General features: G+C 39.9%; 1 protein-coding gene across 1 annotated transcript in view; it reads left to right on the forward strand.

Moving 5' to 3' along the window:
• The window catches only part of DNAH5 (dynein axonemal heavy chain 5), a 252,750-nt gene that overhangs the window by 184,734 nt on the left and 41,813 nt on the right, over nucleotides 1–26,203 (forward strand). Inside the window, 10 exon segments of the mRNA XM_077749426.1 lie at nucleotides 5,907–6,138; nucleotides 7,219–7,333; nucleotides 7,572–7,748; nucleotides 9,627–9,830; nucleotides 14,987–15,166; nucleotides 17,236–17,373; nucleotides 21,972–22,107; nucleotides 22,932–23,248; nucleotides 23,797–23,952; nucleotides 25,050–25,232. Coding sequence (XP_077605552.1) covers nucleotides 5,907–6,138; nucleotides 7,219–7,333; nucleotides 7,572–7,748; nucleotides 9,627–9,830; nucleotides 14,987–15,166; nucleotides 17,236–17,373; nucleotides 21,972–22,107; nucleotides 22,932–23,248; nucleotides 23,797–23,952; nucleotides 25,050–25,232 — 1,838 coding nt within the window.

Here is a 26,203-nt window from a genome sequence, read left to right on the forward strand (position 1 = left end):
AAATAGCATTGTTAGCTACAGACATCATGATATACAGTAGACCTCTAGGACTTACTCATTTTGAATAATTAAAACTTTGTACTTTTTGTTACTTTCTGACTGGGAGGAGGAGGAAATGGGACACCCTCTTCCTAGCTCCTGGCAATCACAGTTCTGCTCTCTGCTTCTGTGAGTCTCACAATTTCAGATTCCTCCTATAAGTATCATGTAGTATATGTCCTTCTGTGTCTGGCTTATTTCACTCAGCGTAATGCTTCAGGTTTACCCATGTTGTTGCAAATGGCAGGGTGCTCTTCTTTTTTTTTTAAGGCTGAATAATATTCCATTGCATGTATATCCATTTATCCATCAACAAACATTTAAGTTGTTTCCATGTCTTGGCTACTGTAAATAATGTCATGAGCACAGGGGCACAAATATCTCTGTGACAGTGATATTACTTCCTTTGGAAATGTGCCTGGAAATGAGATTGTTGGATTGTATGGTAGTTTTATTTTTAATTTTTTGAGGAACTTCCACACTGTTTTCCATAGAGGCTGCACCAGTTTACATTTCCACTAATAATGCACGTGGGCTCCCTTTTTTGCACACTCTTGCCAACGCTTGTAATCTTTTGTTTTTTTCGATAATGGTCACCCTAACTTATATGAAGTGACATCTCATTGTTATTTTGATTTGCATTTCCCTGATGATTGGTGATGAACACTTTTTCATAATACCTGTTGGCCATTTGTGTGTCCTGTTTGGAGAAATCTCTTTTGAGTTCCTTTGTCCATTATTTTTATAAATTTTTTTTTAAGTTTACTTATTTTCAGAGAGACAGAGACAGCATGAGTGGGGGGGGGGCAGAAAGAGAGAGAGAGAGAGAGAGAGAGAGAGAGAGAGAGAAAGAATTTCAACCAGGCTCTGCATCATCAGCACAGAATCTGTTATGTGGGGCTTGAACTCATGAACTGTGTGAGATCATGACCTGAGCCGAAATCAAGAGTCAGATGCTTAACTGACTGAGCCACTTAGGTGCCCCCACTTTGTCCATTTAATCAAGTTACCTATTTTTTGCTATTGAGTTGTAGGAGTTATTTATTTTGCATGTCAACTCTTATCAGAGGTAGGGTTTGCAAACATTTTCTCCCCCATTTCATAAGTTACTTGTTCACTTGTTAATTGATTTCTTTGCTGTGTAGGAGATTTTTTAGTTTGGTCCAACCCCATGTTGTTTTTGCTTTTATTGCCTGTGCTTTTGGTGTCATATACAAAAATTATGGCCAAGACCAATGTCAAGGACCTTACTCATTATGTTTTCTTCTGGGAGTTGTATGGTTTCAGGTCTTATGTTTAGGTCTTTAATCTATTTTGTGTTGATTGTTGTATATGGTGTAAGACAGTGGTTAGATTTCATTCTTTTGCATATAGATACCCACTTTTTCCAATGCCATTTATTGAAGAGACTGTCCTTTCCTCATCATGTATTCTTGACACCCTTGTTGAAAATCAGTTGACTATACATGTATGGGTTTATGTCTGAACTCCCTTCTGTTCCATTGTTCTATATGCCTATTTTTAATGTCAATACCATGCTGTTTTAATTACTATAACCTTGTAATATATTTTGAAATCACAAAGTGTGATGCCCCCAGCTTTATTCTTGCTCAAAATTGCTTTGGTTTTTGGGGGGTTCCCGTTGTTTCATATGAATTTGTCTCTATTTCTGGGAAGAAAATGCCATTGGAATTTTGATAGAGACTATATTGGATCTGTAAATTGCTTGGATAGTATGGACATTTAAAAAATAATAATTCTTCCAAATCATAAACATGCGATGTCTTTTCATATATATGTTTAATTTCTTTGATTAGTAGTTTATAGTTTTGAACATACAAGTCTTTCATCTTCTTTAGTAGAATTTATTCCTGCATATTTTATTCTTTTGGATGCTATTATTATTAATCAGATCTTCTTAATTTCTTTTTTTGGATTGTTGTTATTGCACAGAGTATTTTCCTAATTTAAAGATGCTTACTTAGAAGGCTAGTACTAGATTTTGTAGTATTTTCACAACTTAAGTGCTTTTGGAAAAAACGTGAATTTTTTCATATGTCATTTAAATTGACTAAGTCTCTTGATGAAGCATTTAAAGAAAAATATGCTTTGTTTTATGTTGTAAAGTCCTGTATTTTCCACCATCTGATAATCTCCATTTTGGCAAACCTTTGTTTTTAGCTTTACATGGGGTTGTTTTGAATTGTTTCTTTAAATGTCTGTATTATCTTCATTCTGGTGGTCTTGTCTGTATTTGTTTTTTCTTTTTTGTCCTTTCCTTGACTACCTTTATTTTAGTCTTTGTTTCCAAGATAGTTTTGTCCTTTTCTTCTTATTTCCTGAGTTCAATCAATCCTTTTTTTCATTTCTTCCTGATACATTATTTGGTCAGTTTCTTTTTAATTTTTGAATTTCTTGTTCAACATAGTTTCTGACTTCTTTGGCTTCTTTGGGGATACTGGCATCAATTTGTAGTGCATTACAGTTTTAATATGCTTTTTTGGAGAAGCAGGGGCAGAGGTTTCCATCAGCTGGGCATTTTGATTTTCCTTTCCTATTTCATTTTTTATTAGTTTTTTTCTTTTAATTCCAGTATTATTAAGATGGTAGTCTTGTATTTCTCAATGATGCTCTGTGGGGCTAATGACACTACTAAATCCACGGACTTCATTTAGATTTCTGCACGGTAAAGATAATTCTTAATATTCTTCTAGATTACATCTTAAACAATCACATTGTTATAAAAATAGACCACCATCTTCACTTGAAAATGAAGTCTGAAGCAAAATCAATAGCATATATATGGCATTTTTTTTTCAAAGAAGGCCATTTTAATTACGTAAATAAAATGGCCCTCTTTGAGAATTATTACTTGATTTATAATCTACAAGATGTGGTCTTGTGAGCTAGCCACCCCTGCTTCTGCAGCTGCTCACAGCTGGTGATGCAGCATCAATGAGGCAGCTGCACTTAATAGCCCCTCAGAAAGTTATACCAACCGCAACAGTAGCCACGGGTTTCTGAGAAAATTAGCATATTTTGTTTATGAAGCACATTAGTCAATAAGTACTTTTTAACTCCACGCTGCACTTAAACCTCTTTGCTTAGTGCTCTAAAAGACCACATAGTTCGGTTCTCTCTGGATTTCTAAATCAAGGTGACATACACTTTGGAGTCCATCATCCTTGGATCAAATCACCAATCTTCCATCTGCAGGTAAACTTCTCTAAGCCTCATGATTCTTATCTTCAAAAGGCACATATTAAAATTCATCACTTAGGGATGTTATAAGGATTAACTGATAAGGTTTTGCCAAGATTAGACGTGCTCGCCCTCTCAATGTATCAGTTAAGAATATGTTTGGCTGTAGGAGAAAACCAGACAAGTACTTGGTCAGGCAAGTACTTTTTTCTCCCCTCATTTCCTGCTGCCAAGAAAATGCAGAGCTGTGCAGTCCAGGACCGTGCCATCGGGGGACCTTGCCCCTTCTATCTGGCTGTCATCCTTGGGTGTGGCTTTTACTCTTCCAGGCACAAGGTGACTGCTCTATCTCCAGGCATCATGTTTGTGGACGCCTCATGAAGTTTGCCTTTTATTTCAGGGCACCGTTCTTCTCCAAGAACTTTTGTCTGTGTGTCATTGGCCTGAACTGGGTCACCCCTACTTGTAAGAGAGTCTGGACAATCAAAGAATTTTAGTTGGGCAGATTGTTACCCTGAGCAAAATATAGATTCTTTTAGCAACAAAGAGAGGGAATGGCTGCTGGGTAGGCAACTGATGTCCCTCTTTCACTTTGTTACTTCAATTCTTTTAATCTCAATGAAGTGGAAATTGAAGGGCACCAAAATTCAGACACTGAGCCCAACTTCTCCTCTCACGCATACACCTCACGTCATTCCCATCAAGTGCTGTGAACACACAACACCGAAATGTAACCCACACCAACTTCAGGCTTCAATCTGACCGTGGGTGCCCAAACTGGCCTTGCTGCTCTGGTGATTGGATAATTGAGATGACCTTGGAAGGGCTTTCCGTGGCTCTTGCTTGAGTCTTGCAGGCTTCAGGCACCCTAAGTGAAAAGGATCTGATTGTTCTCATAATTTTCATAACCTTTCCTGTGCTAGAGATTGTGGGCCTTTGGAAAACTATACTTTGAATCCACTCTGTTTTTATTCTCTTTGACTTTCCAGAGAGACAAAAAGAACACTTGCTACATAAAAAAAGAAGTCCCCGTTATTGATACTCTCTGTTCACGTAAGAAGGGAAAAACCTCACTACACAGTAAATACAAAAGGTTCTCAGAAAGTGGGAACCTCCCTGAGGATACCCTGTAATGCCAAGTAGAGCACTTAGTATCATGCCTGGTGCACCGTGAATATCGCAGCTGTAGGGGTTCCTACTTACACAAACTTTATCCAAGGCAAAGATTGTTCCTGTGTTTCCAGCGCTTAAACTTAAACTTCCTGGAAGTTAAACTGTTCTTTGTAAAGATCGCTTAACTCATATGAGAAAATATGACTTCTGAGTCTTAATTTATGGCCTTTCAGTGTATATGGTAAATTTTGTTTATAACCAGGCTAAGAAATGGTACCTATTATTTACACAGATGTAAATACCGCCCCACGATTGCTTTAAGAACTTAATTTAGCAATCAGTTGCTAATCATTTTTTATTTCTTTGCCAACTATCACCGGATAGGTTTGTTTACTTGATTCTTTCTCTTTCCTTCCCTTTTTATTAGTCATATACTTTAAAGAATTTTTTTAACATTTATTTATTTTTGAGAGACAGAGAGAGCGTGAGCGGGGGAGGGCAGAGAGAGAGGGAGACACAGAATCTGAAGCAGGCTCCAGGCTCTGAGCTGTCAGCACAGAGCCCGACGCGGGGCTCGAATTCACGAACCGTGAGATCATGAGCCAGACTGAGCCCCCTGGGCGCCTTTTTATTGGTCATATTCTATTTGCAACTCTTACGTACATTACTCAATGCTTTAAGTACTTTTTAAGCAAATCCATAGACAACCTTCTCCCAAGATATGTGAAGTTGGTTATATTAATTTTTAACTGCATTATGCAAATCCTTTGTAACTTCCTTGGCATTGAGGCCAAGTTTCCTACTAGTCTTTTGCTCCGTGGTACCATCACAGGGCTCAGTGTGCAGCAGACACTCCATGTTTGTGTGGTGATTGCTTAGCTCTGACTTCATGGGCTCTTCCTATAAATAGGAAATGCTGCCTTAGAATTCGTCCCATGATTGACACTATTGGGAAGACAAAGGTCTCTAACAGGAGATTTTTGCTCAAGCATTTTTAAAAGACACTGTAAATTAGAATTGACTGCAAATGGCCAGCAGCCACTTTTAAGAACAAGATGATCCAGGCATAAAAAAGTTTAGTGACAAACATTCCACACACCGAATGCAGTCAGAGCCGGGAGAATTAAGGGTATGACAGGTTCTGCATTTAAAAACAAATGGGATTGTTAAATATAAGTACCAGGTGGGCACTGATTTCTGAGTTATTTGTACCACTTTTGCCCTTATGTGAAGCATAAAACATAAAACAGGTCAGCCGGCTACTGACCTGAACCTTCGGCTGAGAACCTGACATGCAGAAGAGACTTCTTTGCATAAGTACCAGAAAACAAAGGCTGATGATAGACTTGAGGTCTGTTACATGAAAGGGAAAATAAAATTGTTGAAGTCGTAGGCCTGGGGCCAAAATACGCTGACAGATATCTACCTAGTTGGGGCTGTAAAAATGGTAGGCAGTCCTAAGAAATGTCTGAATCTTTCAAAATTAGCCAGTGAACTTTTCAAATGGTCATTCATGTTTGTGTTTCACACGCTGCCATCCTTACCCCTTCTAGTGTCTGAACACTTCCTGTCCCCCTACAACATTGACTGCAGTTTGGAAACCAAGAAGGAAGTGGTTCAATGCATGGGCTCCTTCCAGGATGGGGTAGCTGAGAAGTGTGTTGATTATTTCCAGAGATTCCGACGTTCTGCTCACGTGACTCCCAAGTCGTACCTCTCCTTTATTCAAGGCTACACTCTCACATATGGAGAAAAGCATGCGGAAGTGCAAACTCTGGCCAACAGGTAAGTGTGAAGTTCAGATGTAAAGTTGTTTTAAGGCATTGGCTCTCAACGGGGGGCAAATTTGCTCCTAGGGAGCATTTTGCATTGACTGGAAACATTCTTGTGTGTTACAACTCAGGTGGGTGGGAAGGGGTGCTATTGGCAGCAAATGAGTAGAGGTCAGGGATGCTGCTTACATCTCACAGTGCATGGGCTGGGCCTCCACAGCAAAGAATCAGCCCCAAATGCCAGTAGTGCTGAGGCTGAGACACCCTCCTTTTGAGCCTATTCGAAGAACTATTCCATGATTGCTAAGAGCTTTGTTCTTGCCCAGTAGAATAAAGTGTTGCCAAGTGTTCATGTCATTGTGGAAATAGGAGACCTGGAAGGAAGCAGTGAATACAGACTGCCTCCCTCCACTCATCCTTCTCTGGAATGCTGACATTCACTGCCTGGCGAATACCCTATTTCACGGAACTCTGTTCCAGATTTCACTGCTCTGCCCTGCTCTTTTCTGAACACTTACAGCTTCTGCTTGTATATGACTAGAACCAGCCAGGGCTGTTCATTAAGGGACCCTGGGTGGCACGTTGGACTGACTCACTCTGAGGGCCCTGGGCTTTGAGGTCACATTATCTCTGGTCCAGAGAGGCAGCATTCCTTCACAGGGTGGTTCTGATGGCTTCATTCCTTGATTCGTTTCCTTCCTTGATCCCACATCTTTCTTCTTTTAACTTAATTGATCTTTTAAAAACAAAACAAAATAGAAGCTATTTATTCTCCTTCTTCCACCATATGGTTTCAAGCATTTGAAGTCTATTGTCATTTAACTAAACTTCATGAGGCATGTTTCCTTCATGATACAGATTCCAGGCCCACCACTGCTCACTTGTAATGGGTTTACCCTCCCACATGTGGTCTATGGAAACCATACGGATATGTTCGGTCAGGCATCCACCCTGGATGTACGTTCATTTTGTCAAGCCCTCTTGGATTTGCGATTTGCACAGATGCTCGTTCTTCAATATGACCATTGCTATCCATATTCATGAACCAGTGCTTGGAAATTTTAACACGGCTTGCTTGGATTTTCAATCCTAGAATGAACACTGGATTGGAAAAGCTAAAAGAAGCCTCAGAGTCTGTTGCAGCCCTGAGCAAAGAACTGGCAGTGAAAGAAAAGGAGCTCCAAGTGGCCAATGAAAAAGCCGACACGGTGTGTGGACACTCACACGTGTGCCATATTTAAGTTCCTGGTAATAAACGTTAATGACGTATGCATAGTCACTAAGTTGTAACCGTGAAAGTATAAATTGTTTTCAATAGAATCTACTACCCTTAATTCTCCTGTGAAACGTTACAAAAACAAAGTCAACAAATCAAGGCAACAATGCTCATTTTCAGATTGCCAAGGTATTTTCGATGAGCTTTCTTTTTCCTCTTTATTGAATTAGGTCTTGAAAGAAGTGACAATGAAAGCACAGGCTGCTGAGAAGGTCAAGGCGGAGGTACAGAAGGTGAAGGACAAAGCCCAAGCCATTGTAGACAGCATCTCCAAAGATAAAGCCATCGCTGAAGAAAAACTGGAAGCTGCAAAGCCAGCCTTAGAAGAGGCAGAAGCAGCCCTGCAGGTAAATCCCTATGATATGACAGGTGTCAAATTTAGTGCCTCGGAGGAGGGCAAAGAGAAATGAGTCACGGCAAGGAAATGCTCTCCTGCTCTGGACTAAAGTTCTCTTCTCTGGAGCCCTCTCAAGTAATATTTTCTGTGGGGAGATGTGATTAGCTCTTTATAGATTTCACTCTTGCTACTTCACATCTCATTTTCTTTACTCTTGAATGATGGGCAGTAGCATAGACTGGCGGTCAGGAATCCTGGGTTCTCATTTCCAGTCTGTCACCAACAAGCTATGTGACATTGGGAAAGTCACCTAGAATTTCTAAAATAACATTTCCCTCCTCATTCATTGAGGGCCCTGGAGTGGGTCTGTAAGAGGTAATGTTCTCTGAGTTTATCTGTGAATTATCCAAATACGGAGCTGCTGATCTAATGTAGCTCGTTAATGGCAGATTTTGAGCAGGCCCCAATAATTTTTCAGTGTAGTTGGGAGGCAGGAACAGAAATGGCAAAATTAGAAAGGAGGCTGGATTCTGAGAAGATATGATGGGTTTAGTGAAATAGGTTCCACCTTAAAGAGCTGGTCCAATTTTGAAGGCTCAACTTAAGATTTTTGGGGACTCAATTTAAGATTACTTTGCTTCTGTCTTACTCATCTACTGCCTTATGTTATTGATTCCTGGTTTAGGCAATGGCTGGAGAAATGAAGCCTTGCTGATCTACCCACAACTCCTTTTACCTGGGCACCCAACATAATTGAGCCCAATTCTGTTGGACACTCTTCCCTTTTAAAGCTAAAGTACAATAATCATGTCCAGCTCCTTACATTTTATACAACATTTATTTGACCCTACTCTCCCAAATGGCTGCTGTTATATTTCTCTCCTTTTTTTCATAGCCACACATCTCATATGAATATCTGCTCTTTCTAGCTCTGGAACACAAATTCTCCTCCACTTCAGGCTGTCTTGCATCATAATATGCATCTACTGAAACAAACATTTTCAAAGTATGTAGTTGCATTCCTAAATTCAGTGGATTTTTTTCTTCATTTTGTTTCCCAATCCTCAGAGAAAAGATTATTAGCTTTGATAAGAAGAAGGTCTTGATCACCTTCCTTTAATGCAAATGCAATTAAGATGGAAGGTTTTCAAGATCTGGAAGAAATGAGTGTACACCTTTGTCCTAGAAATAGGACGGTATCAGATTCTTATCCTTAGGATTTTTCCCCATACTTATTCCATAAAGTGTTTAAGAGATAGAACAATTATTAGCAACCACAGTGGGCCTGACTATTAAATAATTTACTAGATCAGAATCTCTGTGCTAGAAATGGAACAGGACTTCTCTGAGTTAGTGAAATTCGTATTGCTTAAGTTCCATCATTTAAAGGTCACTTCCCAGCTCAGAAACCTCTAATTATTCAATCTGTCAGGCCTGGGGCTACCTGCTAGTGTCAGTCCACTGTGACAAGTCTGGTTTGCTAAAGAGAGAGGTAGATTCTTGACCTACATAACTAATGAGTAAAAAGCACTGCACATTCTGGAGTTTTCCTGGGTTAGAATTCCTCGTATATCCTTAAGTGCTGAATTTTCTTTTTCTTTCAGATTACACTCTTTTTTTCTGACACAAAATGGTCTGTACAATTTTGGAGAAGTCACAGCTCCTTATTGCTCACCAATATTTCCCTCACTGTCTCTCCTCTTGATGTCAGTTTGAATTCTAAAAGTTTGAACTTTTTGAGACACACTTTTCTTTGGAATTAAATATGCATCTCAACCTTATGACTCTGCATCTAACTCAAACATGCTTGCTTTCCTCTGTCAAATTAGCATTTTGAGATTCCAGTTTCTTATCTGAGATTACATGATGGCCTCCTCTCCTCTCACAGACTATCAAGCCTTCGGACATCGCCACTGTCCGCACACTGGGCCGACCCCCTCACCTCATCATGAGGATCATGGACTGTGTGTTGCTCCTGTTTCAAAGGAAAGTCAATGCGGTGAAAATTGACCTGGAAAAAAGCTGTACAATTCCTTCCTGGCAAGAATCTTTAAAACTCATGACTGCGGGAAACTTTTTACAGAACTTGCAGGTTGGTAGTTCAATAATGTTGGGATGACAGGGGACTCAGACTTCACTGGAGTATCTGAGTCCTTTAATAGAATAAATTTCTAAAGAGATTTTGCTGTACACACATATTTTTCCTCATTAATTTTTTGACCATATTAATTGAGGCATAATGACACACACAATTGTATATATTAAGGTTACAACTTGATGTTTAGAGATCTGTATACATTATGAAATAATTGCCAGTCAAGTTAAAGTATCCATGACCTCACAGTTACCATTCTTTTCTTTTCTTTTTTTTCCTTGTTTTGTGGTGAGAACACTTAGAAAATTTCAAATATACAATGTTGTTGACTGTATGCATATTACTGTACCTTATGTCTTCAGAGCTTGTTCTTCTTGTATCTTGATACTCTGTACGCCTTGACCGACATCTCTCCTTTCCCCTCTGGCCTCCCCTGGTGACTAGCATTCTACTCTCTGCTTCTGTGAGCTTGACTGTTTTAGATACTACGTATAAGTGAGACATGCAGGGTTTGTCTTTCTGTGTCTGGGTCCTTTCATTTAGCATAATGTCCTCCACAAACGGCAAGATTTTCTTCTTTTTAAAACATTAATAATATTCTATATACATATATTGAATATATATTTAAGTATTTTTTCAGAATAGAATTTTCTTTTTCAAATATAGACATTAGAGCTTTAAAAATAAGCATTAGATGGGGCATGTGCATGGCTAAGTTGGGTAAGTGTCCAATTTTGGCTCAGGTCATGATTTCATGGTTTGTGGGTTCAAGCCTCACATCGGGCTCTGTGCTGACAGCTCAGAGCTTAGAGCCTGCCTCAGGTTCTGTGTCTTCCTCTCTCTCTGCCTCTCCCCTGCTCACACTCTCTCTGTCTCTCAAAAAAGTAAGCGTTAGAGCCTTTCCTGACAGATTTTAGGCATACTGAAACATCATCAGTGATCTATTTGAGTAGAAGTTTAAAAAATCATTTTAAGAAGGAATGCATATGTATTGTATGCATATAAATACAAATATATGTGTGTTTATATTTTGCAAGTCTCCATAGTAATTTTTTGAGTAGTAATTTTCATGTTTTCAATTTTGAGGTAGAACTTATATACGACAAAATGTGCAAGTTTTAAGTATACAGATTAATGAATATTTACACACGTATATACCTGTGAATGAACCCTGAAATCAAGATTTATATTTCCAGGGGCGCCTGGGTGGCTTAGTCGGTTAAGCGTCCGACTTTTGCTTAGGTCATGATCTCGCGGTTCATGGGTTCGAGCCGCAAGTCGGGCTCTGTGCTGACTGCCAGCTCAGAGCCTGGAGCCTGTTTCAGTCTGTGAATCCCTCTCTCTCTGACCCTCCCCTGCTCACGCTGTCTCTCTCTCTCTCTCCTAGAAATAAATAAAAATATTTAAATTAAAAAAAAAAAGATTTATATTTCCAGACCTCAGAAATCTCTTTTGTGTCCCTACCTAGTCAATAATCTCTCCTAGGGTAACTCTTATTCTCATCTTTATCCTGATAATTAATTTTGTTGGTTTAGAAATTTACATATGTGAAATCATGTCACATGACCTCTTGTGTTGATATCTTTTATTCAATAATCATTTTGAGATTCATTCTTATCATTGTAAGGACAGTATTTCTTTCTTCATTGCTGTATAGCTATTCAGTATATGAAGCATTAGTGTGCGCTAAATATTTAAAAACAATAGGCTCTCTGGGGGAGAAAAAAGGTAAAAAAAGAAGAAAAAGTCTGATTTGTAGTGTTTGCCAATTTCCATGGCAAATATCCCCACAATGGCCAGTTTCAAGCTACTGAAATAATCTTGCTGAATGCAGAGTTGGGAAGGAGGTGTGTAGCAATATAGTTTCCTACCATATAGGAATAGATATAAATGCCATCAAAAACATAGATAGTCAAATGTAGTAATGTAAGAGAAAGTGATTACATTTACCGTATAGTCTTTTTGTTTTAAATAACATTTGTTTAATTATTAGTTTCTAAAATTCAACTTTTTAATAATAGTTCTATTTAACAGCCAATTTGCAAAATTCCTAAAAATTTAGTAATGGTTTTCCATGAGGTTATATGAGCCAGCACAGTGTGAAATGCTGTATGTTTCCATTTATTTGTCCATTGTACTATTGGTGGATTTTGGGGTTGTTTCTAGTTCTTGGCTATTATAAACAAAGCTACTATGAATCTTGGCCTATAGGTCATTTGGTGGGTGTATTTGTATTTCTATTGGCTCTGTACTCAGGAATGGAATTTCTGGGTCATAGGTTATCTATCCTTTTTAAAAATAGTTGTAAATATTTTTGATAGAAGTATAGTTGACACACAATGTTACATTGATTTCAGGGGTACAGCATAGTGATTGAACAACTGAACACATTATGCTATGCCCACTACAAGTGTAGCTAACATCTGAATACATTTCAACAGCTTTATAGATAGCACCAAAGAGCTTTCAAAAATAGCTGTGTCCGTTTACACACCCATCAGCAGTGTGTAAGTTGTTCTACATCTTAACTATTTTCTACTTTTCACTATTCTGATGGGTTTGTAGTAGTATCTTATTAATGTGGGTTTAGTTTGCATTTTCCTGGTAATAATGCTGAGAATCTTTGCAACAGTTTATGAACCTCTTGGGATTTCCTCTGTTTAGTACCTGTTAAGATCTCTTTTTGGGAGCCATTTCTGAACTCACTAAGTTGAGAAAAAACTCCTTGTGAGGTTAAGGTAAGTTGCACGGACTCTTACCGTCAGATGGCAACCGATATCCACCCCCACCCAATTGTTTCTGCTTGAGCACCAACCCCCAAGGCACCTTGTTGATTGGTATTCTGAGTGACTCATTCTGGCCTTGATATGCTGATGCACTTTGTGAAGGAACTTACTAAAGGAACTTCTTTTGTGGTTATGAGAGCAACATTGAGTTCCTGAAAGACCTGTTTTTCTTAATACCTCCCATTAAGCGATGAGCAGGCTATTGACCCCTGCTCACAAAGAACTAACTTTTGCCTTTACTATGCTAATGCCACTTCTGGGCTGTTCCCCATACACCTATGCATATCAATGTTCTGGAAAGTTTTTACTGATCAAAGAATTTATCATCAGAATGCCGCTTCTGTGCCGTCCCCCAAACACTAAATCATAAAATAAAGTTGAGTCTCAGACAGTGCAGACTGGCTGGTGGCCAGAAAAAAATCTCGTGGCTCTCACATCTCTCCCTCGCCTACACCATCCATCCTTCAGGGGCTCCTGGACTGGCCGGAGCTGGATTCCGGCAGTCTCTTGTCTGTTTAAATTTTTAATTGACGTGTAGAATTTCTTTATAAGAAACATGAGTAATTTGTCATTGATATGTTTGCAAGTATCTTCTCCCACATTCTGCCTTAGTTGTTCATTCCGTTAAAGGTATCCTTTGATAAACAGACATTCTTAACTTTGAGGCCCAATTTGTCAATATTTTCCTAGGGAGTGCTTTCTGTGTTCTCTTCAGGACATCTTTGGCCTACCTCTAAGGCAGAATAAGTGTTTCTATATTTTCTTCAAGAAGTTTTATTGTCTTATCTTTCATATTTGGATTGTGACACAACTAATGGGGAAAACCAAAGTCATATTTGTTTCCAAAGCAATAACCGTAGTGCTTTCTTTCATTCAGTTTTCAATTCCACATGACCCAAGTGTTATGTGCCTAGGACATCTTGTGAGGCACCTCACAGCAGCTGTAACAGTGAGCAGCTTATGAAACTGGTGGCCATACTTGTCTCAGATAATTAAAATATGGCACTCTATGATGTAGGTGCCATCAAGTAGTAGGGGAGGTGGTGACAAACTATGACTGAGTGTGTGTGGAAAGGCAGTGGTGACGGGGAGATCAAGAAGTTTTCACAGAAAAGTGCAACAGTGGGACTGGACTTCGCACGGGACCCTGGCAGGTGACTCCACAGTCCTGCACTATGTACCTGGTGGCGGGGCCACTGCTCTCGGAAGCTCCCTCGCCATTTGCCTTTTGTCGCCATTGTCCTTCTGCTGTTCCCAGATGTTCTTGTGATTTTTCTTCTGGCTTCATTATTTCTTAAGGTTTATAAAAGAAGCTTGCATTGGAGGTTGTCTGAATGAGAGCACATGTGCACTCCACCCTGTGCTGTGTATGTTCTGTGAAAGCTTTGATTTATAGGTACCACGTTCCTTTCTACTCGGAGAACATCTAATAATCTTCTTAATTTTTTAAAATGTTTTATTTATTTTTGAGACAGAGAGAGATAGAGCATGAGCGGGGGAGGGACAGACAGAGAGGGAGACACAGAATCCTTAGTAGGCTCCCAGCTCCTAGCTGTCAGCACAGAACCCGATGCGGGGCTCAAACCCATGAACTGTGAGATCATGACCTGAGCTGAAGTGGGATGCTTAACTGACAGGGCCATCCAGGTGCCCCAACTCAGCTTCTTTTAGATGATCAAACACCACTTGAGGAAGGTCCAGTTTCATTTTTTGGCCAGTCTTCTTTTGATGCAGGAAGGCATTCTTAATCCACTTATGCTACTGTTTTTGCATTTTATCCTTTCAGAAGCTAACAGTTCTTTCATATTCTGGATAATTCTATGATTAAAAATTAATTCATTGCCCTCAAGACCAAATGTCCAAGTGATTACCTTTGTTTTTCAGATGAGCTTAATAGAACCTCTGTTTGAATGTATTAGGCATTTAGTTGCTGCTAAATGCTAAACATATTTTGTCCATAGGCTGAAAATACCTGACTGTATTTGTTTTCCATTATTGATTTTATGGGCTTACAATTTACCTGTTTAGGATTAATGATATGAACATGTTATTGCTTTGGAAATTTTAATAACCATGTTAGTATTCATCACCTAAATAATGTACTCTTTCCCTGGATCCTGGAACATTTATTTGGGGTTGGTGTCTGTTGTTCACCAAAGATAAAGAATGCTCTGACTTCTTCGCTGTCACTGCTTACTCTGTTTTCACTTGCAGAACTTTTGCCCAAATCCTGAAATATCAACAAAACATGATGTCATTCATTCATTCTTAGTTGTTCAACAATATCAATGGCATTGGGAGCGTAATGTGAGTGTGGCTAAGCAGAAAGAAGCACTTTGACTTAATTTTACTCTTTTTTTTTCATAGCAATTCCCAAAAGACACAATCAATGAAGAAGTGATAGAGTTTTTGGATCCTTACTTTGAAATGGCTGACTACAACATCGAAACTGCTAAGCGTGTATGTGGGAACGTAGCTGGTCTTTGTTCCTGGACCAAAGCCATGGCTTCCTTCTTTTCTATAAACAGAGAAGTTTTGCCTCTAAAGGTGAGCCCCCTCATGGGAGCCATGTGATGCATAGGGCATCCTACAAGGGCCCTCGAGCTCAACTGGTCTTGTTTTCTCATAGTGTGCAGGACTCTTTGGCTTCTGGTGTTATTTTACTCAAGTCCACGGGGAGAGCAAGTTACAGAAAGGTCGAGCGCAGGACGTTTCTCTTCTTAATAGCACTCCAGGCAGAATTGTACGAGTTGAACACGGACTTTCTACCAGGGTGCCATGTTGACTGTGGGCTGCTGGATATTTTTCCTCCACAGTGTTAACTTGGAAAAAAGAAACACAGGAAACTATATCATAGAATCCCCTGATAATGTCTTACTAGGGAGTCTTATAACTGAGACAGGGTTGGCACATCATTGGTGGCTGGTCTTGGTTGCAAGGTATGATGTGGTACTCCCTCTCTTCTCCTCAGGAAAGAAACTGAATGTCATCTGTTCTTTAATGTGATTTGAGAATTTGCCTGTTTCCTTTTGAATAATTGCATTAAAATTTTTTTAATGTTTTATTTCTGAGAGAGAGAGACAGCGTGAGCAGGGGAAGGTCAGAGAGAGAGGGAGATACAGAATCTGAAGCAGACTCCAGGCTCGGAGCTGTCAGCACAGAGCCTGACATGGAGCTCGAACTACAAACTGTGAGATCATGACCTGAGACAAAGTTGGCACTTAAGTGTCTGAGCCACCCAGGTGCCCCTCTTTTAAGCCACAGCAACAGGTGCTGTTTAGAGCTGACCTGAGAAAAAAATGTTCCAAGAGTGAGATCCTTTTTAAACTGTAGTTGTTAAGCCATGCTTTTGCCTGTCATTGGTTGTAGTAAGTAATGGAACTTGAACTTTCCCTTAAAGAATTATTCTGCCAACGTTTGGGAGCCTGAAGTTTCCACATAGGAAAATAATTTATTTCCAAAAAAATTTTTCAAGGTCATCTTTTCTTCTGAAACACCCCAGAAAGAATGTGGCTCTTATCGTAGATTACCCCATTAAAGTCAATTTTAACATTTTAGAAACTTAAAAAAGAAAAATTTGATTTAAAAAATTATTTAAAACATCAAAATTCCTGTAAGCATCAACTATTTTCTACATCTCCTCTTTTGCTCAAATTACTTTTGAATATGTCTTTTGAGTCAAGTTTAGTAGCTTCCTTAAGACAAACACTTCTGATTAGTCACAGCTCAAGGTATCAATTGTTTTAAGGAAGGCAAACAATATATGAAAACTATAGGAACAACATTGTGATTACCACGACTCACAAAATCTATTTTCAGTGAATAATTATGTCCCATCCTTTATCTTGGTTTAACAGCCTCATCAACACTGATGAGTGCTACTAGGCAGATCATTCTTAATATTCCAGTTTTTTCTTTTTCTGTAGCTCTTAATATTACAGTGTTCTGTAAGGTACCTATATGCATTTAATATCATAATGCTCTGATCTAAGGACTGGAACACTCTGGTGCACAGGCCAAATCTAGCCCACAACCTGTATTTGTATAGCTTGTGAAATAAGAATTTTTACATTTTTTCTTTTTTTCTTTAAAATTTATCTATATTGAGAGAGATCGAGATAGTGTTAGTGGGACAGGGGCAGAGAGAGAGAGAGAGAGAGAGAGAGAGAATCTCAAGCAGGCTCTGAGCTGTCGGTACAGAGCCCGATGCAGGGCTCAAACTCACGAACCGTGAGATCATGACCTGAGCCAAAACCAAGAGTTGGGTGCTTAACCCACTGAGCCACACCGATGTGCAGAATTTTTACATTTCCATATGGCTTTTAAATAAGTGCCTGAATAGTAGCCTCGACTTTGCCTCCTGACCCCAGAGGTCTAAAATATTTACTATTTAAATATGGGGAAAAATTCGCTGACTTCTAATAAATTATAATTTTCTGCTTATAAGCATTTATATGCAGTCCACATTAAGATTTGATCTGGCCTGAATGCACTTGAGAGGACTCCGGGTGCCCCTAGAGTGCAGAGAACAGGTACAAACCACTGAGGTCTCAGACTCTGAGATGCTGGCTGCTCGGTCTGCTGCACATCCTTCAGCTCAGATGTGTCCTGTGCAGGCCAACTTGGTGGTGCAGGAGAATCGCTACATCTTGGCCATGCAGGACTTGCAGAAGGCCCAGGCCGAGCTGGACGACAAGCAAGCAGAGCTCGATGTGGTGCAGGCCGAGTATGAACAGGCCATGACCGAAAAGCAGGTAACTGTCCCGTGGCGAGGGAGGGACCGTCGAACCCCAACAGGGCGATCGTCAACCCTCTGTTCCTTTGCCGCCTTCTCTCTCCAAGGGTTTGGTTCCCAGCAGAGACTGATTTAACGTAGACACGATACATATACAACATGTCATCCCTCGCTGAGCCCTGGAGTTTGTCCCTAACACATGCCAAGGACCTCGGTGAGAGGTCAGGACGGTCCACCAGGATAGGAGTTGGTTCCAGAACATAAACATTTCTGAGTCTCCGTGTTGATGGTGATGGCGGCAGCACCTGGCGTAGCACTTTTTGTTATGTGTTCCCAATGCTGTCCTCCCCCTCTATCTCATTTAATCTCTGAAACGATCTTGCAGGGAAGCAAGGTGGATATTTTAATTCTCATTTTGGAGACAGGAACTGAGCTCCAGAGAGCGGCTCCCAGTCTTGGGCTGGACAGTCTGGACCAGACCTGGGCCTTCTGGTGTCCACTATGGGCCTCTCTGCTGGGTCTATGCGGCTGACCCCACGGCTGCGTCCTGATGGCCATCGGCAGTCTTCTCAACCCGTGCATATTTTGCCCCTGGAGGGCCTTTCAGAATCTGAGTTCATACATTTCTGAGCCACTGGCAACAAGTTCTTTATCTTATTTCTATGAATTCCAGCTCCACTGGGGCCTATTTCCTTCTGGAAATGCAGGCAGCATTAACACAGCCCTAATGCAGTGTAAGCCACAGAGCCCCTTGCTTGCACAGGCTTCTAGGAGCTGGGGTTCCTGGAATTTGTAGTATTTAGGGGAAGGGAAACTGGGTTATGATTGGCAGGCATTTGTGTATAAACATTCAGATAAAATGCCTAGAAATTTCAGAGGAAAGGCACCTGAGTTTCTAAGTCACCAGGACTTTTTGGTGATTTTTTCTCTTCTTAGTCTAAATACATGTTCACTTACATGTTTTGTATTTGTAAAAAATCTCTAATTATCTTCTTTAAAATTTTTTTTAAGATTTTATTTATTTATTTATTTATTTTGAGAGAGAGACAGAGAGCAAGCAGGGGAGGGGCAGAGAGAGAGGGAGAGAAATAATTTCAGGCAGGCTCCATGATGTCAGCACAGAGCCCGATGTGGGGCTCGAACACACAAACTGTGCAATCATGACCTAAACCCAAAGGAAGAATCAGATACTTAACCCACCAAGTCACCCAGGTGCCCCTCTAATAATTTTCTTTTTTTTTTTTTTTACAAATAGTTTATTGTCAAATTAGTTTCCACATAACACTCAGGGCTCATCACCACAAGTGTCCTCCTCCATGCCCATCCCCCCTCCCCCCACATCCATCAGTCCTGTTTTTGTCAGCATTCAAGAGTCTCTCATGGTTTGTCTCTCTCCCTTTCCCCCACCATTTCCGCCCTTCTTCTCCCCCTTGTTCCTCCGTCAAGTTCCTCCTAATCCTCCTATACGTGCAAACATATGATATTTGTCCTTCTCTGCCTGACTTATTTCGCTCAGCATAACACCCTCAAGGTCCATCCACGTTGCTACACAGGCCAGATTTCATTCTTTCTCATTGCCATGTAGTATCTAATAATTTTCTTAAAGTGAATCCCCCAGGTTATGTAAGCTTCTAAACCCACAAAATCTGTATCTGCCTCTGATAAATCCTGTATTTAGTAAATAAGAGATAGATTCACTCTGTGCTTTCCTTGATGATTTTCTGGAGTTTCCTCCTGCCCTTTCTCAGTCCTCTCTTGTCAGGATTGAGATACCTTCTCTGGTGGTCCGTTCTCTTCTGGGAGTCCCAGCAAGGGCACTTAAATACTTCAGTTTCACCATACGCAGAACATGGGATACTTTTGCTTAAAGATAAGTCTCCTGAAAGCAAAATGAGAGGTTTTTTAGAAATTTTAGAGAAGTAATTATCTGACACCTATCTGGGTTTGTTAATTATACTCTATGGGAGTCACATATCACAATATAAGGAGACAATTAGCATCACAATTTCAGAGTCTACTTCAGAAACTATGGGGAAAATGTGGTAATTTCTACCATGTTGGACACTCGCTTATGTTGAGAGATGCTACTGAATATACTAAAAATATTTTAGGCCTCCTTTTATTATGTTTCAGTTGTAACATTTTTTTCATTAATTCATTCAATATGCTTTTTCTGGTTTTGAGCATCTACTGTTAGGACCACACACGATCTGCTCCTGTAAAGGTATGGCTCTGACTTCAAGACTTGTTTCAACAAGTGTCAAGCTTTTTAAATAAAAAACCACAAAATCTGGCTGTGAGTCCATCTACCTCCAACATGCTGGAGTGAACCTGACCGTTAGTCATTTTGTGGCTCCTTCCCCCTGCATAGGGCTCCTTGAAGGTCCAGGGGGGTTACAGGCCTATGTAAGGCAGGGTGAGGAAGGGCCCTGAGTCCACAGGTCATCATGGTCAGATGGATAAGCTCATGGCCCAGACCTGCATGTCCCCTGAAGAAGTGTATGCCCTGCCCCTCTCTGCACAGGGAAGTGCCTTTGTGGGGGCTGCCCTCCCTAGGCCCTCTGGACAGCTACTCACTAACGGAGTAGATGGGGACATTGTCCAAGGAGCCCATGGGATTCTGCTCCCTGCCTGAGCCAGAGTTGGAGGGAAAAGCTGCTTCTAACTCTCATGCATCTACCCTCCCTTCCCTTTACCCTCATCTCCTAAAGGATGTGGGATTTGAGAAAAAAAAGAGCCAAAGAAGTGGGCCCTGGCCGTTTTCTTATCTGGCCAGTTGGGAGTGGGGATGATGAAATTCAGGAAGACAACCTAATCATTTTTTTTTCTCTTAAGTTTATTTATTTTGAGACAGAGAGAGTGCAAGCAGGGAAGAGGCAGAGAGAGGGGGAGAAAGAGAATCTCAAGCAGGCTCTGCACTGTTAGCACAGAGCCCGACATGGGACTTGAATCCACGAACAGTGAGATCATGCCCTGAGCTAAAATCAAGAGTCTGGCACTTAACCAACTGAGCCAGCCAGGCACCCCTAGATGACCTAATCTTAAAAATAGCTTTGACATGAAAAGTTTGTTTCAAAGGGAGGTAGAAGTAAATGATGCAGTATCATACTTCACAGCTGGTATCTTTCTTCTTGCAGAGAAACAAAGAAAGAAATATGGGCCATATAGATGTGTGGGCACCCCAGCTGGGTTTTAGGTTTTCTGAATTAACTCTAGGGGGAAAGGAAAACACAGGAAACTAGAATCCCAGAGAACTAACTAGAATAAATATCTTGCTTTTCTAAAACACTGTATTGTGTTGTTATTACAAAACAACTTGTCTTTTTTATGGAAAAGACACATAATCCTGGAAATGAACACTAAAAATATTTGCTATCATTTCCTTTCTGAACATATTCCTTGATTTCCATATGTTTTAAAAATATATGTAAAATATAACATTTAAAAATATAATTCAGCACATACTGCTTTGTAAATTGAGTTTTTAAAAAAAAATTTGTTAATGTTTATTTCTGAGAGAGAGAGAGAGAGACAGCATAAACAGGGGACAGTCAGAGAGAGAGGGAGATACAGAATCCAAAGCAGGCTCCAGACTCTGAGCTAGCTGTCATCACAGAGCCAACGTGGGGCTTGAACCCATGAATCGTGAGATCATGACCTGAGTCGAAGTCAGATGCCCAACTAATTGAGCCACCTAGGTGCCCCTAAATTGAGTTTTTAACTTAGTAATATATCATTAATCTCTTTCTTAGTTATAAAAATTTTTACAAGATAATTTTTAATGTCTTCAGAGTATTTTTATTCTCTAGCACACCAAAATTTATTTAAATAATCCTCTATTTTATTAGACATTTAGCATATAAAACATATAAGTATATAATATATTATGTATAACATATATATATATTTTAAATGAACTTCCAGTGACTGGTCCTGTAGCAAAATTTTATTCCACTATTATTTCATACATATAAGGTTTTATAAGTAGAATTAGCAGTTGTTTCAGACGGAGAAGAGGAGGACCATTTATTTTTAAGAACTGAGCACTGTGTGGCAACAGCAGAGGGAAGTCTAATTCAAGGTGCTCTGACATGCAGAGCACCAGATAGGGAGTGGCTGAGTCAGGTGTCACTGGGATTTGTGAACAAGCCTCGGAACACCACAATCTGGGGATGGTCTGAAGTTTCACCTAAGGAAAAAGGAGATGTGGAATTAGATAAAACAATAATGGTGCTAGAATTTTAACATGAGAACTATTCCCGATTTTCAAGCAGAGATATGTATTTTTTTTTACTTTTTTTGTGCTATATGATATTAGTAAGTATGCTTGTATTTTTATTTCTATTCATTATAGGGAAGTCATAAATGATGCAGGTCTTTGTTATCTCTTAGTGATGAACACGTGGGAAGAGTCTGACCCGTTGGCTCAGGACCCCACACGAAGGCTTAAGGGACAGTCTTTGGCTGACACAGGCACACAGGCATCGAATCTTACGCTTCCCAAGAAATGGCTCCCGAGTCTCAGAAGCCAGAATATATAATGGTTTAAAAATACTTTTGAGCCAGAGGCTGTATTTTTCTGAACATAAATTTTCTTCTGATTATGGCCCTTTTTAGACCTTGCTCGAAGATGCTGAGAGGTGCAGACATAAGATGCAGACTGCTTCCACGCTGATCGGTGGTTTGGCGGGAGAAAAAGAAAGATGGACAGAGCAAAGTAAAGAGTTTGCTGCACAAACAAAAAGACTTGTAGGTATGTACATTCCTTTATTAATCAGAGTATGTGTTGACTATGGTAAGGAGTTAGCAAAGTGAAACTTTTATCAGACTATATGCCAACACTCTAGTACTTCAAATTCCTCTGTGTGTGTGTGTGTGTGTGTGTGTGTGTGTGTGTGTGTCCAGATATTTCAGAAGGATGAATATTGGTCTGGCATCTATGCAAACCTGATTAGATATATTAATGACCTTCAACCTCTTATCAATTCTTCTATGAACAAATGGTCATGTTGATCAAGGTCACTTTGAATGGAGGCTCTGTCTTCTGAAGTTTTGTATCTCTTAGACTCCAAAGTCATACTCATACATCCAACAAGAGTCAAAATAATCTAGTGCTTGACACTAGCAGGCATTACTTGATGGACCATTTGGATACTGTCTAACAAGGAACCAACCTACTGCTTATTCACCAAGGCATAGCAACATGGGTTACAGTTTGGTTTCTGGAAGTTAGTTTAAAAATAATGGTTGCCTTTGGAGGCACCTGGGTGGCTCAGTCTGTTGAGCATCCGACTTTGGCTCAAGTCATGATCTCACAGTTTCTGAAGTTGAGCCCCATGTCAGGCTCTGTCCTGACAGCTCGGAACCTGGAGCCTGCTTCAGATTCTGTGTGTGTCTCTCTCTTTCTCTGCTCCTCTCCTACTGTTGCATGCTCTCTCTCTCTCTCTCTCAAAAATAAATAAATGTTAAAATAATAATAATGAAAAGAATGGTTGCCTCTAAAATAATTTTTAATGTTCTGCATAATTACAAGGCTGATTATAAAATACTTCAGTGGTGTTTTGTTTTCTGTTTTAGGGGATGTATTGTTGGCTACAGCTTTTCTATCTTATTCTGGTCCATTCAACCAAGAGTTTCGCAATCTGCTGCTAAATGACTGGAAGAAGGAAATGAAAGTCCGGGAAATCCCATTTGGAGACAATCTAAATCTCAATGAGATGTTGATTGATGCCCCTACGATTAGTGAATGGAACCTCCAAGGTCTGCCAAATGATGACCTATCCATTCAGAATGGAATTATTGTCACAAAGGCATCTCGCTATCCTCTGTTAATTGATCCACAGACTCAAGGGAAGATCTGGATTAAAAATAAAGAAAGCCAGAATGAACTCCAGGTAATTTGTGTTCGAGTATATTTACGTTCCTCATCAAGTTTGATTGTCCCAGATGAACAAGAGTCCGAGAATAAAGAAATATTTGAAAATAGTAGCGATTGTAATGCCAATAGATCAATAATAGACGCAAGCCTAAAATCCAATATTAAATTCTTTTCTAAAAATTGTATTTACATTTGTGTTAATCTCTACTAATATCATCTTTCAAAGGTTTCAGACTCTCTTCTATTAGAACCTAAAGCTCTCTGTGATGCACAGAGCACGGTGGAGTTGTATCACAGAGTATACGGCATTTTACAAGGACACGTCATGATTATTCCTTTATTATTTGTCACAAAATTGGTGGTTGTAGTGAGAAGATAGGTTGCACAGGGGAATGACAGCTTGCTAAGGATAAGGATGGAAACAGTTTGAGCTTTCTGTATGATTTCACCAAGTATGGGTTCCAGATAAGGATTTCAAAAAGTCTTTGCAATAGACTGCTTGAGGACCATTTAATATTTGTCATCTCTGGGCCTTGCGTCATGATACTTTGGGTCCTGTTCTAGATCACATCTCTAAATCACAAGTACTTCAGAAACCACCTGGAGGATAGTCTTTCTCTTGGAAGGCCCTTGCTTATTGAAGATGTTGGAGAGGAATTAGACCCAGCACTGGATAATGTTTTGGAGAGAAACTTCATTAAGACTGGGTCTACCTTTAAGGTCAGTTGAACCTATTGACAATGATGTGGAGTACCATTACCATGAGGCCAGGTAAATGTGACACAGATGAAATCTTCTCAATAGGTGGTAGCTCAAATTTGAGGCAGCGGCAAGAGGCATTTGCTTTTCTCTTCTGTACCTCCTGAGTTGGGATTCAAGTGTTCAAAAGTAGTCCTTTCAGAGATATCTACTTCACTTGTGTCATAGAATCTGACTCCATTTTGATGGTTGACTGTGGACGTCTTTCAAAACCCATCATGCCCCTCACTCTTTCTGTCCCAAATCTGGGCAAGCTGATAAGAAAACCCAGGGCTCTCTCCTTTGTCATTGGTGGGAAATTCAAACCATGCAATCCTCTGTTCATGCCCTGTGCGGAAACTCTCATCCCACTCCTACCCCCCAGCCACCATAAAACCCTAAAATAGCCATTTCCCCCTACTTTCTCAAGCAATTATTTTGGACCTGCTTGGGCGCCTACCTTAATCTCCCCCCCAAAACTCCATAGTTGAGAATAAACCTTTTCATTCCCTTTTGGTGCACATGCAATATCATTAGTCTTGACCTCTGGACCAGATTTTGGGTAAGGAATCCATCTCATTTCTGTGGAATGATCACACCAATTTTGGTGTTAAATTCTACATTTATGGTATATATTGGTATACACTGAACTTCCTTCCTTCCTGCCCATCCTTCCTACCCTCCTTATTCCCTTTTATCCTAGTGGCTTGAAGCCCTGTGAATGCCCAATGACCACTTCTTTTTCAGTTTACAAATACCTCCAGTTACATAATTGTTTAAAGCAATGCTTGATCCTGTGCAGAAAGGGACACAGTAAGGTGTATTTCTGTCTTATTACTTTTAACATTATTTATTTATATATAGTTATTTTTTAAAGCTTATTTATTTTGAGAGAGAGAGAGAGAGAGAGAGAGAGAAGGAGATAGAGAATTCCAAGCAGATTCCACACTGTCAGCACAGAGCCTGATGCAGGCCTCAAACTCATGAACTGAGAGTTCTTGACCTAAGCTGAATCCAAGAGTTGAATGCTTAACCGACTGAGCCATGCAAGTGCCCCTAACATTATTTTTATAATAAAGGTGAAAGTTGGTGACAAGGAAGTAGATGTGATGGAAGGCTTCAAACTCTACATTACCACCAAACTGCCCAATCCAGCCTACACCCCCGAAATAAGTGCTCGGACCTCTATCATCGACTTCACTGTCACCATGAAAGGTCTGGAAGATCAGTTACTAGGAAGAGTCATTCTCACAGAGAAACAGGTGGGTGAAGTGTGACCACCTCCTTTTCTGTGTTGTGTTGTGATTCTTTCATTGAGGAAAATAATATAAAATTTGTAGTAGGATTGAGCCCCCACTTTTGTTCCTATGTTTTTTCCCTTTGTTAATTTCCAGGTGTCTTAGGTAATTACTAACCAATTAGCCCATATGTTTTATCTGTGTCTTGTAAATCACATTAATCAATTGATTTTGTGCAGACTAAGGATATTAACTATGAGATTATCAGTCTCAGGCTCGACGTCATTATTCTGGTCGTATTTTGCTTTATTTTTCTGAAGTTTGCTCTATTGTGAGCTCTATTCACCTGTTGACTTTTAGGTTCCAAGGATACAGCTAGGTTTTGTTTTCATTTGATTCATGATTATGCTTTTGGAATATAAAGTTAAACCTTTGCAGCAGATCACACACCACATTCTCAAGTCTCATTTGTTACCCAGGAGAGCTCTGTGTGTGATCTGACAAGACAGACATTTGGGGCTCCAGACCTTCACGGAGCACCTTTTGGAGGCTGCTGGCTTAGTTGTGCTCTGCAAGCGTAACTCCATATCTGCTTTCTTTACTTCTATTTTGCGGAATAACTTCATTTTCAACAAAAGTGGCCAATAATTCATAAACTTCCTTGCTTTGAGTCAGCATTTTCTCTAGGGAGCAGGTGAATCTTAAAGAAATCTGGAGGGTTTTAATGGGACTGCTTTGGTAAAACCATACGAACTCTCAACGTTGCTATTGATTGTCTCCTGAGTTCGTTACCAATGAGGAGTCTAGTTTACTTCATGGCCCCCTTCTCCACTGACCTAAAAGATTTATTTAGGTTAAAATTATTGGCAAAATTTTGGAATCTGTCTTTCACATTATTTTGATTTTTTTTTTGTATGTTTCATGCTTGGTCTTCTGAGTCCTTTTATATGTTCTCTTTCTTTTTTGTTATCTCCTCTCCCACCCACCCACCCCCC

Source organism: Crocuta crocuta, unplaced genomic scaffold, assembly GCF_008692635.1.
Source record: "Crocuta crocuta isolate KB4526 unplaced genomic scaffold, BGI_CrCroc_1.0 scaffold89, whole genome shotgun sequence".
NCBI classification, from domain to species: Eukaryota; Metazoa; Chordata; class Mammalia; order Carnivora; family Hyaenidae; genus Crocuta; species Crocuta crocuta.